This window comes from Sus scrofa, chromosome 13 (assembly GCF_000003025.6).
Source record: "Sus scrofa isolate TJ Tabasco breed Duroc chromosome 13, Sscrofa11.1, whole genome shotgun sequence".
NCBI classification, from domain to species: domain Eukaryota; kingdom Metazoa; phylum Chordata; class Mammalia; order Artiodactyla; family Suidae; genus Sus; species Sus scrofa.
The window spans coordinates 23,148,502-23,165,210 of record NC_010455.5 but is presented as its reverse complement, the minus strand read 5'-3'; the positions used below and the strand labels follow the sequence as shown (position 1 = coordinate 23,165,210).

At 50.9% G+C, this 16,709-nt stretch overlaps 1 protein-coding gene across 1 annotated transcript; it reads right to left on the bottom strand.

The window, feature by feature from the left end:
- SLC22A14 (solute carrier family 22 member 14) lies at positions 2,948-16,287 on the bottom strand. The gene is given in 10 exon segments (XM_021071665.1): positions 2,948-3,993; positions 6,152-6,326; positions 6,329-6,354; positions 6,962-7,070; positions 8,745-8,959; positions 9,207-9,674; positions 13,201-13,369; positions 14,246-14,400; positions 14,611-14,717; positions 15,465-16,287. Coding segments are annotated over 10 exon segments (2,130 nt in total). The 5' UTR covers positions 16,020-16,287; the 3' UTR covers positions 2,948-3,842.

Genomic DNA, 16,709 nt, shown 5'->3' with positions numbered 1-16,709 from the left:
GAGATATGTTAGAAATGAAATACTTCTCTCTGCTCTATCTCAAAGGTAGTACAATTTCTTTGTTAGATCAGTGGGGAGCTGTTATGAGTGAAAGTAAATGTTTTGAACTACAGCCTCTGGAATGGCAAACGTCATTCAGATTTGTTTGTCCAAGTCTGAAGGTGAAGGTTGAGTCCTGCCTCCAGTTAAATAAGTAACTTGTGCAGCTGACATTAAGACTTTTTTTGAGGCTGATTTTATGTTTATGTCTGGAGAAAAGTATAATGGACTTTGATGTTTGAAAAGATTCTAAAGAGCTCTGAGCAGAAAAGTGCTTATTTTCACCCAAGTGAACAGGCCTCCTGTTTCTCTGTTTTCACTCAACTCAGAAACAAATTTGATTTAGGAAAATTAGATGTTGATGTGGATATCTTGCATTTTTCTGCTTTTACTGCATTCATCCCTTGAGATCTGACATTTCCCCCTACTCCATGAGTGTTTAAAGCAGGTAATTAAACCCTGTAGTGCTGTATATCTAAAACGAAGGTCTGAGGGAGTTCCCGTCATGGCTCAGTGGAAACAAGTCCAACTAAGATCCATGAGGATACAGGTTCGATCCCTGACCTCACTCAGTGGGTTAAGGATCCAGCAATGCCATGAGCTGTGGTGTAGGTCATAGATGTGGCTTGGATCCTGTGTTGCTGTGACTGTGGTATAGGCTGGCGGCTATAGCTCTGATTCAACCCCTAGCCTGGGAAACTCCATATGCCATTGGTGCAGCCCTAAAGAAAAAAAAAAAAAAAGGTAAAAGGAAGGTCTGGGAAGATATGCTTCAAATTATTATTATTTTTTTTTTCTGTTTGCTTTTTGCCATCTCTTGGGCTGCTTCCGAGGCATATGGAGGTTCCCAGGCTAGGGGTCGAATCGGAGCTGTAGCCACCGGCCTACACCAGAGCCACAGCAATGCCAGGATCCGAGCCGAGTCTGCGACCCACACCACACCTCACGGCAATGATGGATCCTTAATCCACTGAGCAAGGCCAGGGATAGAACCTGCAACCCCATGGTTCCTAGTCGGATTTGTTAACCACTGAGCCATGACGGGAACTCCTGCTCCAAATTATTAACAATTATCTGTTAAGAGTGGGGTGTTGGGCTACAGTCTGCCGCCTACAAGACCTAGAGCCAGCAATAGAGATATCAGTGGTTTAATGGATGGGGGAGCTTACAGGTCTGAAGCAAGGTCCTGGAGTGACCCCCCCCCCACCCCTGTACAGCAGAAGGCAGGTAGGATGCAGCAGCAGGCTTCGATCCTGAGGAGAGGGAGGGTTACCAGCTACGAGGGGAACTGGTGCCAGGTAGGCTCATTAGTTACCAGGGACACCAACAAGGGGAACAGCTCCTCCCTGCTCCTTTGATAAGAACTATCAGCAGCTGGAGCCTGGGGGCAAGTGCAGAGTCAAGTGCATAGGGTACAGGTTAAGTGGCACCGGTCAGGCAGAGTGAGCACAGAGAGCAAGAGAAGAGCCACTTTGTGTGGCCAGTGGTGAGAGGCGACTTTTGCTTTAATTTAATTAATTAATTTTTTTGGCTGCACCTGAGGCATACAGAAGTTCCTGGGCCAGGGATTGAACCCACACCAGAGCAGTGACAATGATGGATGCTTAACCACTAGGCCACCAGAGAATTCCAACTTTTGTGTTTTGTTTATTGGGGGGTTTGGGGTTTCTCCCTCATTCCCTCCTTTCCTCTCTCTTTTTCTTTCTTTTTGCTTTTTTAGGGCTGCATCTGAGGCATATGGACGTTCCCAGGCTATGGCTAGAATTGAAGCTGCAGCTGCCAGCCTCTGCCACAGCCACAACAATGCAGGATCCGAGCCACATCTGGGACCTAAACCACAGCTCACGGCAACGCCGGATCCTTAACCCACTGAGCGAGGCCAGGGATCAAACCCACATCCTCATGGATGCTAGTCAGGTTTCTGCTGAGCCACAAGGGAACTTCCTAAATGTATATTCTCGAATGCTTTCATTAAAGAGTGGAAAGAAATTAATTTAACCCAAGTAGTGAGTAGAATTGTGTGCTCTAAAAATGTATGTTCAAGTTCTAACTCTCAGTGCCTGTGAATGTGACCTTATTTGGAAAAAAGATCTTTGCAGATGTAATCAAATTGAAATGACATCATACTGGATTAGGGTGAGCCCTAATCCAATGATTGCTGTCCCTATAGGAAAAGAGAAATTTATTTTTTTAGTTTTATTTGTTTTGGCTGCACCTGCAGCATGCAGAAGTTCGGGGCAAGGAATGGAACCTGAGTCACAGCAGCCAACATGTCATGGATATCTTTTCATGATAGAGCTTTATCATAAATTGTATTAGTTATTTAATCTGAATAGTAGCATCCCCTACTAAAAATGTGTTTTTCAAAAATGTGTATTTTTAATGTAACAAAGCTGTAGGGAACATCTTTGTGTACCCATATTTTCCTATGTAGGTAATTATCTTCTTTGGGTAAATCTGAGGGATTCCTGAGTCAAAGGGTATACAGATGCTAAATATTTGTACATATTGCCAAACTTCCCTCCAGAAATGCTGCACGATGTGCCCTCCTACCCACAGTGCAGAAGGGCATTTTACTCTGCTGCTTATGGCTCTCCCTCCGCTGATCTTTTTTTAAAAAACTTACATCCTGGAGTTCCCATCGTGGCGCAGTGGTTAACGAATCCGACTAGGAACCATGAGGTTGCGGGCTCGATCCCTGGCCTTACTCAGTGGGTTAAGATCTGGCATTGCCGTGAGCTGTGGTGTAGGTCACAGATGTGGCTCGTATCCCATGTTGCTGTGGCTGTGGTGCAGGCCGGTGGCTACAGCTCCGAATGGACCCCTAGCCTGGGAACCTCCATGTGTTGCAGGCCCTGAAAAGCAAAATAAATAAATAAATAAATAAATAAACAATAAAAATCAAACAGTTAAAAAAAAAAAAAGTTTCATATAGAGTGGAATGGGAGTTCCTGCTGTGGGAATGATCTGGCACTGTTTTGACCCCCAACCCTGGAGGTGAAGCCCACGGCCTGACCCAGATGTTTCCAGGTATGACCAATGGATGAGGGGTCGTGGACCCTGCATGGAGGCATCCTCACTCTGGCTGGGAAGGCAGCTTCACCCTCAGGGCAGTTGGGACTGTGAACCAGGGTTTGGGGGCTTATGCTCAGGGTGGTAGAGGTTAGAGGTCACCTAGGATGGAACCATCTCAGGGAAGGCAACCCCCTCAGAATGAGACTGAGATAGGTAATTCCCAAGGGCATACTTCTTTGGGAGCAGCAAGGGAAAAACTGAGAAAGTCTGCACCATGGCACAAAGGGAGCTCTGATTATTCCTTTACACTGCACCCCTGCCTTGACAGGTGTGCACCTATCGGGGGGCTGTGGAATTGTCCTCAGCCTGCACCTGAGTGGGAAGCCCACCCATGCTAGCAGACGCCTGGGCAAAAGAATGAGGACAGTGAGGAGGTGAGTGGCACCCCTGCCCACTGCTGGCCCACCCCTATACCCCAGTCAGACAACTCACTGCCCCCTAGGACATTAAGGACTCTGGAGGGTCCTGTCTTGTCCACTGGCCTTGGTCTCACTCTCCTCCAGACACAGCCAGTTTTGACCTAGCCATCTCATGTCCAGCATGCTACCTTTATTGGAATGAATTACACCCTAGCTCCCTGAAAAGGGGCCATTCTTGGATCTAGAGGACTGATCCTGCCCCTCAAGCTGGGGTGGGCCTGGAATTCATGGCATAGAATCCATGGCCGCGCATCCAACTACATGCACCCAAGATCATCTGAGGGTCTGGCCCTCAGTCCTCCTGTCCATCTATTTCCTCTTCTCTGGTATGAAAGACTGGTTGGAGGAAGAGTCTTGGTCTATATTCATCATCGTGGCATTGAGAATGGTGTTCTTGGTCACTTCCTCCGTCACATCATCACATACCATGTCCTCACTGGAAACATCATTGCTCATGGTCCTGAAGAAGCCAGTGGAGAAAAAGGTTATGAACTGCATTTTCTGGGGACTTGAGAAAAGCAGCACTGGCCAGACCTGGCCCTGCATTCCTGAGAAGTAGGGCTTTCCTATGCCTGCAGGTCCCCAGTCAAGCTTCGCCGCAAACCCATGAGGGACCCTCTCCTTCAGGATCAGGCCTGTCCCATCTCCCAACCCTAGCGAGACCCTTCACTCTTCAGCATCTTTGGGACACTGTCCACCAACTTCATCAGGAGCATTTACTGAGCACTTGCCTTGTGAAACACTGTGCTAATTACTCTGTGTGGGTTTTACCTTCCCCAAAACCCCATGAGAGAGGAAGGCCAGGCTCCATGTCCTTACCTCTCTGTGCCTTGGTTTTCTCACCTATAAAATGGGGGGTAATGACAGGACCTACCTTGCATGTGGTTGTCACTAGGACAAGGTGTCAAGGGGTGAAAAGGCATGTGTCTAGAATAAGACCTGACAAATGGGAATTGCTCAATATGGTTAGCTTTTTTGTTTTGTTTTGGCTGTGCCTATGGAATATGGAAGTTCCCCAGGCCAGGGGTTGAACCCACACCACAGTAGCGATCTGAGCCGCTGTAGTGACAACACTTAACCTGCTGCACCACAAGGGAAGTTCAGCTATTGTTACTACTAAGTTATCATTCCATTTTGAAGACATAGACATTGAGTCAGAAATATTAGGTAACTTCCCAGTGCCTAAGCTAGGAAGTGTGAGCAGTGAGAGAAATCCAGGCCTTCTGGCTCCTGGACCTGTGTTCTTTTTTTCTTTCTTTTTCTTTTTATGGCCACACCTGTGACCTATGGAAGTTCCCAGGCTAGGGGCTCTAATCAGGGATCGATGCTGCAGCTGCTGGCCTACACCACAGCCATAGCAATGCCAGATCCAAGCTGCATTGGTGACCTATGCTGCAGCTTGCAGCAACACCAGATCCTTAAACCACTGAGTGAGGCCAGGGCTCAAACCCACATCCTCACGACACTATGTTGTGTCCTTAACCCACTGAGCTACAACAGGAACTCCAGAGAGCCTGGTTCTTTACTATGCTGTTACTCTGCTGCAGGACCCTCCCATCTCTACACTGGGGCAAACACCTATTTGTTTTTCAAAAGTCTACGCAAATGTCACTTTCCCTGTGAGGCCTACCTCAACTCCCCAAACCAGAGCTTCTCCCTCCTGAACTCCTATAGGTCTGTACATTACTGTCAGAGTCCAGTGGTGATAGCTGTTTGCACATCTGTCCCCCTATAAGCTATGGCTTGCTTAAGTCTGGGGACTCTTCCTCTGACAGTCCAGCCCCGGTACAATGCCTAGCACATGTGGTGCAAATGAGAGTTTGAAAACAAGGCAAAGGGCAGGAGAGTAGTGGGGAGGAGTATGGAGAAGGGCCAAAGGCAGGGGCCCCTGTACTACAAGCAGAGGGCGCTGTGGGACATGCTCAAGTCCAGGGAGAGAGTTGGTTCTACCAATCATGACAACCTTCTCTGGGGGCACTTTGGAGACCAGAGACCAGAAATGCTCATAAAGCAGTTGGGTGGAGCCCATTTTGAAAATGGGGTCCTGGGCTGCAGGGGCAACAAGACCAGAATCATAAATCAAGACTGGGTCTTTTTCATTTGAAGATCCCTGGTGGTACAGTGGGTTAAGGACCCAGCATTGCCACTGCAGTGGCTCAGGTCACTGATGTGGCATGGGTTAGATGGCTGGCCTGGACATTTTCACATGTCACTGAGCTGCCCCCCCCCAAAAAAAAGACTAGGTCCTTGTTGAGGAACTAGGAGTCCAGAAAGAAAAGGAGAGGTACTCAGAAACCCTGGGAGGGGAGGGAGCCCAGAACATCTGCAAGGGCACCACCCAGTCCCAATAGGCACCAGAGGATGAGGACAGGAGAAGACCTGGCCCAGGCTAGGTCAGGAGAGTCAGGCAGGATGGGAGCTGGCACAGGCTGGGCTGGACAGAGGTAGGCGACAGCATCTAGGAGAGCTGGGGAGACTGCTATGGACATAGAACATCCTTGTGTCACAAGACCTTCCAGCAAAGAGGAGGGATGGACAGTCCCTGACATACTCTCACGGCCAAGAGCTTGAGAACCAGACCCTGTTCTGGCCAAAACCCAGGATCCTCACATACCTACCTTGTCAGTAGAGGAAGATGCTCCAGGCTATCAAGGAGGGGCTGATCTTGTGTTTCTGGCAGCTTGGAGCAAAGGGACAAGGCCATGGTGGCTGAGATGGTGCAGAGTAAAATGGGTAGGATGGTGGTGCTCTGGCTGACAAGCATCAGGGACAAGATGCCTCCAGCGCCCAGAACAGACACATTAGCCCCAAACCCGTCGCCCTGGAAAGGGAGGTGAGAGCTCACTTGGGGGGCTTCTTGGGCCCAGAGACTGGAGAGGATAGAAAAGACAGCTCCCCCATACCCCACACCCTCTTCTCTACCCTCTCCCAACTCAGTGTACAACCTTGGAGAATTAAGCTCTCCATGATGCAAAGTAAGTAGTCATTTCTCCATGGGGTCAGGAGTGGGAGAAGACAGACCCATACAGCATATTATGGGGATGTGGGGATGGGTGGGGAGGAGGATACATGGCCATCACCAGGGGCGCCCATGGAGAAGGGCCTGAACATCAGAGTGGCCCAGACACATTTCAGGTGGTCAATGCAAGTCAGGGACTGGAGTCGACTGCCTAGGTCCAAATCCCACTTCTGCCACCTGCTATGTCTGACCTTGAGCTAGTATCCTTATCTCTCTGACTTTGGGTGTGAAATGGGTTAATGACAGTGTTGGGGGGATTTTGTGTGTGAGGTTAATGGAGTAATCCATGTAAATTGCTTAGCAGGGTGCCTGTCACCAGGTGAATGCCCAGTCTTAGCAGCTGTTATTCATCTTGTTATTGCCCCACCCTCCCCAAGCCTCCATGACCATCACCCACCAGGCTGCCTACCTGAGGACAGTGGGGAGGAGCTCAGAAGTGTAGAGGAACAATAGGGTGACCGAGGCAGCCAGGCTGAACTCTCCAAGCACGATTATCAAGACCAAGAGGGATTTCAGCTCTGTGGCCAGACAACATGGTCACTTGAGTCTGTGGCCATGCTCCCTTGGGGCAGGCTGGGGAGGCCTGCCCATCAGCCCTCCCTCATCCCTCTCAGAAGGCACCTGAACAGTCCCCCCCCCCCACCTGGTCAGCTGGTCAGCAGACTCAGGCATTCAGTCAGAGGAGGGTCAGCCAGCTAGAGGCCCAGGCAGGCCAGGAGTTAGTGTATCTATAGGGAGAGAGTTGGTCAGTGGGGTGGGACCTCTGTGGCCAATCAGGTCACCATCTACTGTGTGGGAAACCCTGTTTCTCAGGCAAGGGCAGCTGGGAGCAGACCCTCCGCTCAGTGACCTGGAGCCAGGAATTTCAGCCCTCTCCTGTCAGCCTCTGCTGGACCCTCCCCTAGCCCCACTTCCCACCCCCACTGTCCCCTCTGGGTCTGGCTTTACTTGGCTCTGGGACTGAAATTGGAGATTTAGTTTTATTTATTAGGGATACTACTTCTAGTTCCTCTCACACATTGGAGAGTTGCAAACCTTTCTGTTTGACTCATTATAGACCTACTTTAGAAAAAAAAAAATAGAAATTTAATAATGGCTTCGTTTCCACCATTTTGTTTTAGCCAGTCAAAACTGCCAACATCTGGGGGAGGAAGGGTCCAGGTCAAGACACACAAAATTCCAGCCTGCAAGGAAGTGAGGGAGCCCCTTCAGGCAGACCCTGGATGCAGCCTTCCCCGACCCCGCCACCGGCCCCAGCAGCTGAGGTCAGCAATTCTGATCAAGTGAATGAACACCACATCTTTTTCTTTTTTCTTTTTTGCTTTTTAGGGCCACACCCGCGGCATATGGAGGTTCCCAGGCCAGGGGTCAAATTAGAGCTACCACAGCCACAGCAACACCAGATCCGAGCCGTGTCTGAGACTTACACCACAGCTCCAGCTCACGCAACACCAGATCCTTAACCCACAGAGGGAGGCCAGGGATGGAACCCGCAACCTCATGGTTCCTAGTCAGATTCGTTTCCACTGCACCACGATGGGAACTCCTGAACACCGGCATCTTAATGGCCATATCCTCAGCCCTGCCATGCTCTTCTAGCCTTGTGACCAGGGCCATACGCGTTGTCCTAGGGTTCTTTGAAATTTTGAAAATATTGCCAGCCCTTCCATTTCCTTCCCTACTTCTGAACTGGCAGGGTGCAGGGCTCTGGGCTCCCCCCTCCCCCACTGGGAAGGCGTGGCCTCAATCCAAGAATTGTTCCTGAGAGTTTGGCCCAATGTGATGCTCAGCCTTCAGTGGGCAGGTGGTTTATTTTCCTGGTGAGGATACAGATGAGACCGGGCTGGGGCAGCAGCTGCAGGAAACACTTTTGTTGCAGGAAACACTTTCAATTACTGATGTTGATTGGAATCCAGCAGAAGACAGCTGCCTGCTGACCTGCACGAGGACAATTCCTCTGGACAGCATGTCTTCCCTACTGGGCCCCAGAGCTGCAAGTGCCCTGTCTTGGGACCTCCCAACCCTGGAGAGGGCAACACTCTAGTGAATGGCTCCTGCTCAACTTGGGCCTCTGTGGGGTGGGGGGCTGTGGATGCATGAGGCTGACTCTGGGGGTACGGTTCACGGGTCAGGGCTGGAGGCGTGAGGAAGGGGTTTGAGGAAGCCAGAAGGCTGGGGGGTGGGTGCTCTACCTGAGGGGAGGACAAGGCTAAGGAAGCACAAGAAGGCGCCTTGGAAGAGAGTGAGCATCAGGCTCCACTTCCTCTTAAACCGCTCAAGCAGAAAGATGCAGCACAGCCGGCCGGGCACCTCCATGATGCCGGGAATCACTTGTGTGAGGTGGATGTCCACACCCAGCTCCTTCATCCTGAAGCTCAGCATGTAATAGCTGCAACCGAGAGCAAACCTGCAAGGAAGCCAGGAGAGAGACACTCAGAGGAAAAGACACACACAAGGCTGGGGCCAAAAAAATTAACAGAGGCAGAGGAAAGAGCAGCAGGGTGGCAGTGGGGAGAGAAAAAAGCACAAAGATCTGGGGGCCGGCCAGGGTCTGCATGCCTTGGTCCCCCACAGCCTGCCCACGCCCCTTCTCTCCCCAGATCCCTGGTCTGCACACCCATTTGCAGTCCCTGCCGCCAGCCCTGGGCACTCACCACATGGAACACAAAATCAAGGCCACCTGGCAGAGATGCTTGTTGCTATAGAAGTCTAGGATAGAGGCTTTAGCCACCTTCTTTCCGGGTAGCTGCAGGTACAGGATAAGCAGGACCAGCCAGAGGCCAGGCTGAGACCCCAGCTGCTTCCTCCCCGCACAAGACCCACAAGGCCCACCTGCCTCCCACAGGGCCAGCCTGGCCTCTGTCTTTCCCCTGGCAGGGTTCAATTTTGATGTTACCATTTTCCTCAGGCAGTGGGTTGGGCACGCCCTCTGGGCCGAGGTCCCACCTGGAAGGATGCGGAGGGAAGAGGCCCTCCCCACTCCTGGCCTGAGGCCTCTTACCTTACTCAGCAGACTTAAAGGAATGGTTTTCTTGTTCACGCCAGCTGCATAGCACAGCAACTGTGTGGCTTCCTCTAGCTTCCCTTTCGTCATCAGCCACCTCGGGGACTCTGGAAGAATCCTGCAGGGCCCGTCCTTTTCTTATCCATCACTCCAAGATGCTCCTAGCCCCATCCCAGCCTCAGCTGTGGCCGTCTTGCTCCAGCCTGAGGTGACTCACATGCTGGAGGCCTTGAAGATGACCACCAGCCTCTGCCCCATCCCACGCCCCCTCCTCACCACTGGCAGTAAGCCCTTCCCCAGCTACGCACAGTACCCACTGCTGTCCATAACACAATGGCCACTGGCTGCCTCTGCACTATAGCTGTCTTCCCCGCAAGCGCCTGAAGAGTTCTCTATTTTCTTTTTTTTTTTTTTTTTGGCTGCTCTGAGCCATATAGAGTTCCTAGGCCAGGGATCAGATCCCAGCTGCAGCCATGACCTAAGCAGCAGCTTCGGCAATGCCATATCCTTAACCCACTGTGACGGGTCAGGGATAGAACCTACATCCCAGTGCTTCCAATTCACTACCGACCCCGTTGCACCATAGTGGGAACTCCAAGTTCTCTATTTTTCTCTCCTCCCCCCTTTTGCCCTCCCTTTTTCTTTTATGGCATGTGGAAGTTCCCAGGCTAGGGGTTGAATCAGAGCTGCAGCTGGTGACCTACACCACAGCCACAGCAATGCTGGATCCTTAGCCCACTGAGTGAGGCCAGGGATCGAACCCGAATTCACATGGATCCTAGTCAGGTTCATAACCTGATGAGCCACAATGAGAACTCCCCAAGTTCTGAATTTTCTATCTCAGGGTCAACCCCACCTGTCCAGGCATACGGAGGGCACCAGCCCACACCCACTATTAGAGACTCCTTCTTAAAGGTGGGGATTTTCCTCTTTCCTCTCTGTTTCCTAACAGCCTGGAGAGTATGGGGAAGGGGCAGGACCCTCAGGTTTGACCCCAGGGCCCAGCCCTTGCCTCCGTGAATGGAGATCTCCACTTTGTCCCATCTCCTCCTGGCCACATCCTCCATTGCCTTTGACCTCAGAATAACTTTAGGCCTTCAGTTCTTCCCAGGCTGAAGAATCCACACAGACTAATATTTAAAGCTTTTTTTTTTTTTTTTTTTTTTTTGCTGCACCTACAGCATGCAGAATTTCCCTGGTCCAGGATCAAACCATTGCCACAGCAGTGACCCCAGCTGCTGCAGCACCACCACCAGATCCTTAACCCCTCTATTCCATGAGGGAACTCCAAAATGAGACTTTTCTTGAAACTAAGAATGATTGGAAAGAGATGGAACTTGCCCAAGATATTGTCAAGTGTCAGCGGAGGGACAGCTAACAGGACATGTCTGAAGTAAGTGTTTGAAGAAAACCGTGCCCCTTTTAATAAGCTGTCTCCTCATAGAATGTCAAACTATGTGGACATCCACCAGAAGAAAAAGCTAAAGAGATTACTGTGACGGTTTCTGGGGAAAGATATAAGGGCTGAGAGGAGCTGCCACTGTTGACTTATTTTTCATCAGGAATCTTTTGGCACCACTTGATTTTTTTGGCTGCATCTGCGGCATGTGGAAATTTCCCCACCAGGGATCAAACCTGCACCACAGCAGTGACAATGCCAGAACCCCAACCCCTGTGCCACCAGGGAATTTCTGGTATTACTGAATTTTTAACCATATGCACCTATTGCATTAATAACATTTATTTTTATTTTTATGATTTTTAAAAATTTTATGGCCTCACCTGCACTATATGGAAGTCCCCAGGCTAGGGGAAAAATCGGAGCTGCAGCTGCTGGCCTATGCCACAGCCACAGCAATGCCAGATCTGAGCCACATATGTGACCTACTCTGCAGCTTGTGGCAATGCCAGATCCTTAACCACTGAGCGAGGCCAGGGATCGAACCCACATCCTCACAGACCTATGTCAGTTCTTAACCACTGAGCCACAACGGGAATTCCTGAATTAATAACATTTAAAAAGTATTTTAAGGTCAATGAAATCCTCTTTCTTAGCCATGTGACAGAGCCACACCACCCAGCATCAGCTGTCTCCTCACATTCACTAGGGTATTTCAACAATTATCAGATGAGATCAGGCACATTCAGGGTGGTATGGCCATGAACTCAGTGACTATCAAAGATGGTCTCTAGCTTCTGCATGATTTGGCAGATCTCCAAGGCACCTATGTGCCCTCACTCTCAACTGGTAAGCCCACTTTTTATGATCCATATTGTGTATGGTGCAGTGGCTAAAAGGCAGGGGCCCTGAGGCGGAATTTCCTGGTGGTCTAGTGGTTAGGACTTGGAGCTTTCACTGCCGTGGCCCTGGTTCAGTCCTTGGTCTGGGAACTGAGATCCTACATCAAGCCACTGCGCAGCATGGCAGAAAAAAAAAAAAAAATGGGGGTTTTGCAGCCAGACAGTCTGAGTCAAATCCCACGTCTACTAATTTTTAGCTGTGTGACTTTGGGCAAATTATTTTGGCCCTCTGAAGCCTCTTTCCTTGCTCCCCACTCCAGAGACTCACACGTATCTTCTTTTAGGTGTCATGATACATGTGATCACGTCAAGATCGAATAGGATCTTTCTTCGCACACAACGGCCTGACCCTTAGCAAGATGATTTCAGCTTTCTCACTCTCACCTCCCTATCTGCCCTCTCTGTCCCTGTTCCTCTCCTTTTGCCACCTGCCCACAGCAGGCAGTGCCATCTTGCTCTAGTGCCCAGTCCCTCCTCCTTATTCCTCCAAGTTTTACTCTATCAGTTGTCCCTTCATAGTTTCAGTTGTTCAGGTCTGTGGCCTCCTTACAACTAAAAACACCAGACACCAGAGGCCCTTCTCTGACTCTGTCTAGCTGCTCACAGACGTCCCCGCTTTCCTCTGCCTGCTTCAGCATGACACTGGGAAAGTGGCATCTCATGGATGCCCCCCCCCTTTTTTTTCCCCAGCTCCTCCTCAACTTCCTGCCATTCCACGGAAGCACCTCAAGGTCACTAAGGCCAACAGACCCTTCCCCAGGCTCATCTTTCTTGCTTTCTGTTTGGTGTTTTTTTTTGTTTTTGTTTTTTGTCTTTTTGTCTTTTTAGGGCCACACCCGCAGCTTATGGAGGTCCCAGGCCAAGGGTCCAATTGGAGCTGTTACTACCAGCCTATGCCACAGCCACAGGAATGCCAGATCTGAGCCACATCTGCAACCTACACCACAGCTCACGGAGGCGCCAGATCCTTAACCCACTGAGCGAGGCCAGGGATCAAACCCGCAACCTCATGGTTCCTAGTCAGATTCGTTTCCGCTGGACCATGACGGGTATTCCTCATCTTTCTTGCTTTCAACCCTGACCATTCCCTTGTCTTGAACTCTTGCCTTTCAATCCTTTTCCTTCTGATTTTCTTACCACCTCTCTGACATCTCTTTGAAAATCTCCTCTGATGGGTTAATGCGGGTTTCAGAGGCTCTGCCCTTGGCTCTTTCTCATCTCATCCTATATATTTTCTCCCAGGGAAAATCCAATTCACCCTGCCCCTCCCAGGACGCTCCATACCCCCCAGTCTACAGACCATCAGACCCATCCTTGTGCACGCCCTGTATTCATTTGCTCACCAGATATAGGAGATGAGGAGGAATGCAGGTGTCCCACCCACCAGAAACAGCAGCCGCCAATGAAGAAGGTTGTAGGCAAGCCCTGTCAGGTACAGGACCCCCACAGCGAAAAAGCAGCCTTCCAGGATGATGGCATGGGCCCGGTGCATGCCCACTAGCCACTCAGTGACTGTACAGAGGCCGAGAGGACAAAATCAGAATCAGTTCAGAGTTCTCAGGGCTATGCCTGCACACGACCTTCTGAGATGCCCCAGTTCTATTAGGGACAGTTGAAAGTGGGCAAAAGTTCTTCTGCCTGCTCAAGATCTGGTCCTTCAAAGCCCGGCAATTGCCTCTGTGCCCCTAAGGCACAGTGTAAGCCCTTGCCTGAGCTCCCATCCCCAGACATAGCCTCCAGGCTGTCCTCAACCTGGCTGTTCCCTCTGAACATCTCCCAAGGGACCATGTACCTTTCATTGAAAAGGCCTGGTCTGGGCACAGGACCTTCCAAGAGGCCTGACATCCACAAGGCAAGGCATCGCTGTCCTTGTCTTGGCTCTTAGTGCTTCAGTGCTGTGGCCACTTAGACCTTGGGCTCTGTGGCTGACCCAGTTCCCTCTGGCTGGGCTCTGGAAAGCTCCCAACAAGAAGTAGTTTCCATACCAGGTGATGGCAGCTGTGAGGCTAAATGAATGTATGGGGACTTGGGGCTTTCGCACCACACAGGCCAGGGGAGACCCTAAGCAAGTCGATTAACTTCCTGAGGCTCAAATATCCTCCTCGGCTAAAGGAATAATAGAATAGTGCCCAGTGAATATAGAGCTACCAGGATTAAAAGAGACAATACATATAGAGGACTGGCCCTTCTTAAAGGCTCAATAAGAGTAAGTCATGGGCAGCAGGGTGTAGCAAGGGGCATGAGGGAAGAGATATGTGGGGTACCAGGAGGATGAAGGATACAGATTCTCTAGCATCTCTAGGCTTCTACTGCCTGCCCAACTAGGCCACAACTCCATCAGCAGTTCTGAGGGCTGGATCCACCCCCACCCCCCAGCACCCCACTCACTTAAAGACAAGCTGCTGGTGCTGTAGCCCACCACAGCCTGGGACACGAGGAAGCGGAAGAACAGATATTGATGAAAGCTTTTGACAAAGGCTGTCCCAAAGCCAAAGATGATCAGCTCCAGCAGTGACAGCAGGATGGCGGGGTAGCGGCCCAGCCTGTGGGGGTAGAAGGGAGGCTGCGCCACGCGCGAAGTTTGTGGACCTCCATGGTTGGCCCCAGCCCGTACCCAGCACCAGGTCTTGAGCCACCCATCTGCCTCCAGACAGCCCTCACCCTTGCTTCCCCCAAAATGAGATTCTTCAGATCTGCATGGCCATGAAGAGGAGGCAGGGGCGTCCTGGGGACCAGAGGGAACTCCGAGAGACTTACTTGTCACTTATGAACCGAAGATGAGAGCTCCTATCAAGAAGCCTGCCAAAAACATGGTCTGCACCATTTCTGGGTTCGGTTCCTTGCCGCACACCAAGTCAAACTGGAGGTTATACGCAGGGATTGGCCATGGACCTCCACGCAGGGCCTTCTAGGTCCAGAGACTGAGCCTCCCCCAGGGTGGGCCTTTTGGCAGAAGGGCCCTGGAACAGGGGCAGGTGGTTGTGCCGCCTGCCTCAGCCTGGTACCTGTGCATCTCATCCTGCATCTAGCAGTCTCTGGGGGATAGGCCTGGAGATTGGGACCAGAGACACAGGGACAAGAAGCAGGACAGGTGGAGAGGCAACTGAGCAAAGGCCAGAAACATTGAAGATCTTTTCCCAAATACAGATGTGAGGCCCCAGCCTGGAGAATCAGATTGGGCAGGTCTGTACTGTGACAGGCCCAGGTAGCAGCTTAGGAACTCCATAGGAGGTACCAGATCAAGGCTGCCGCTTTTTTTTTTTTTAATTTTTTAAAATTATAGTTGATTTATAATCAAAGCTGCTGCTTTTCCCAATCTTCTGTGATTTCGGAGGGCAGAGCCACCACTACAGAAGCAATCTCCTGGACAGATGACAAAGCCTGCCACCTGCCATCTGCCCCTGCCAGCTCAATCCACTCTAACTTCCTAGCTAAGATAGGCAAGACCAGGGCTAGGAGGCAGGAATCCTGCACTACTTCTGCCCTGGCTCTGACTTGGGGGTAACCTTGGGCCAATTGCTTCCCCTCCCTGAGCCTCCCTTTCCCCATCCATCCAGGGAGGGTGAGGGCCCTGGGGTCGCTACCGACAAGTCAGGACAAGGCATACCTCATTGATCAGTGATCGCCACTTGACCTCAGGATAGAACCACCCATCTTGACATGAGTCTGTATGGTTGAGGCCAAATTCGATGATAGTCTCCAGATCCCAGTCCACAGGCAAGTACATGAGACATGTCAGGAAACTGCCGTTGGGTGCTCGGGGCAGGGTCAGATTCAGCTGCTCACTCTCTGAAAGGCTGGGGTCCAGGGCCAATATCCAGCTGGTGTTGCAATAGGGCTTCTGGGGTGTGAACACGAAGAGGTCAGCAAACATGAAGAAGGCGGACAGGATGCTGGGAATGAAGGTGAGGGCCACCAGCCTCCGCTGGAATGTGCCAAACTCCCCCATGGCATCCACGATTTTGGCAAACTTATCATTCTGCTTGGCTTCGATGGCCCTTAATCTGCGTAATAGCAGGTCCAGAGACCTAGGAGGGGGGCTTTCTGTTGTCTCAGGTCGGTGGGAGTTCCTGAAATGATGCTGGGATTTGAGTTCTGCTCTGAAGTCGTTTTCCTTTGCCATCTGTTCAAAGAAAGGATGCAGCTCAGTCTCCACTGACATCACCTTTTAGATATTAGAGATGAACACAGCAGCCCACTGGCCACGAATGAGTCCCTCTGGCTTGAAACACTTTCGATTCCAAACTTGATGTTCTCTATGGTGCCCTCCTTTTCTTCTGAAGTTTCTTTGTTAATTTGTCCCATCCCCCACTGGCCTACCCATCCCTGAGGCCAACACCACAGCCACAGCAAGGCCAGATCTGAGCCATGTCTGCGACCTACACCATAGCTCACGGCAACGCCGGATCCTTAACCCCCTGAGCAAGGCCAGGGGTTGAACCTGCATCCTCATGGATACTAGTCAGATTTGTTTCTGCTGAACCAGGATGGGAATTCCAAGATTTTTTTTTTTTTTTTTGCCTTTTTTAGGGCCACACCTTCAGCAGCACATGGAGGTTCCCAGGCTAGGGGTCGAATTGGAGCCGTAGCCACCGGCCTACGCCACAGCCATGGCAACGCCAGATCCGAGCTGCATGTGTGACCTACACGACAGCTCATAGCAAGGCCGGATCCTTGACCCACTGAGTGAGGCCAGGGATTGAACCTGCAACCTCGTGGTCCCTAGTCGGATTCGTTTCTGCTGCACCACAACGGGAACTCCAAGATTGTTTTAATGTTTTAGAAAATGCTCTGCTTCTGTTGCCATGACTATGTTCTGAGATTTCCTGCAACTTCCCAACTGAAACTCTGT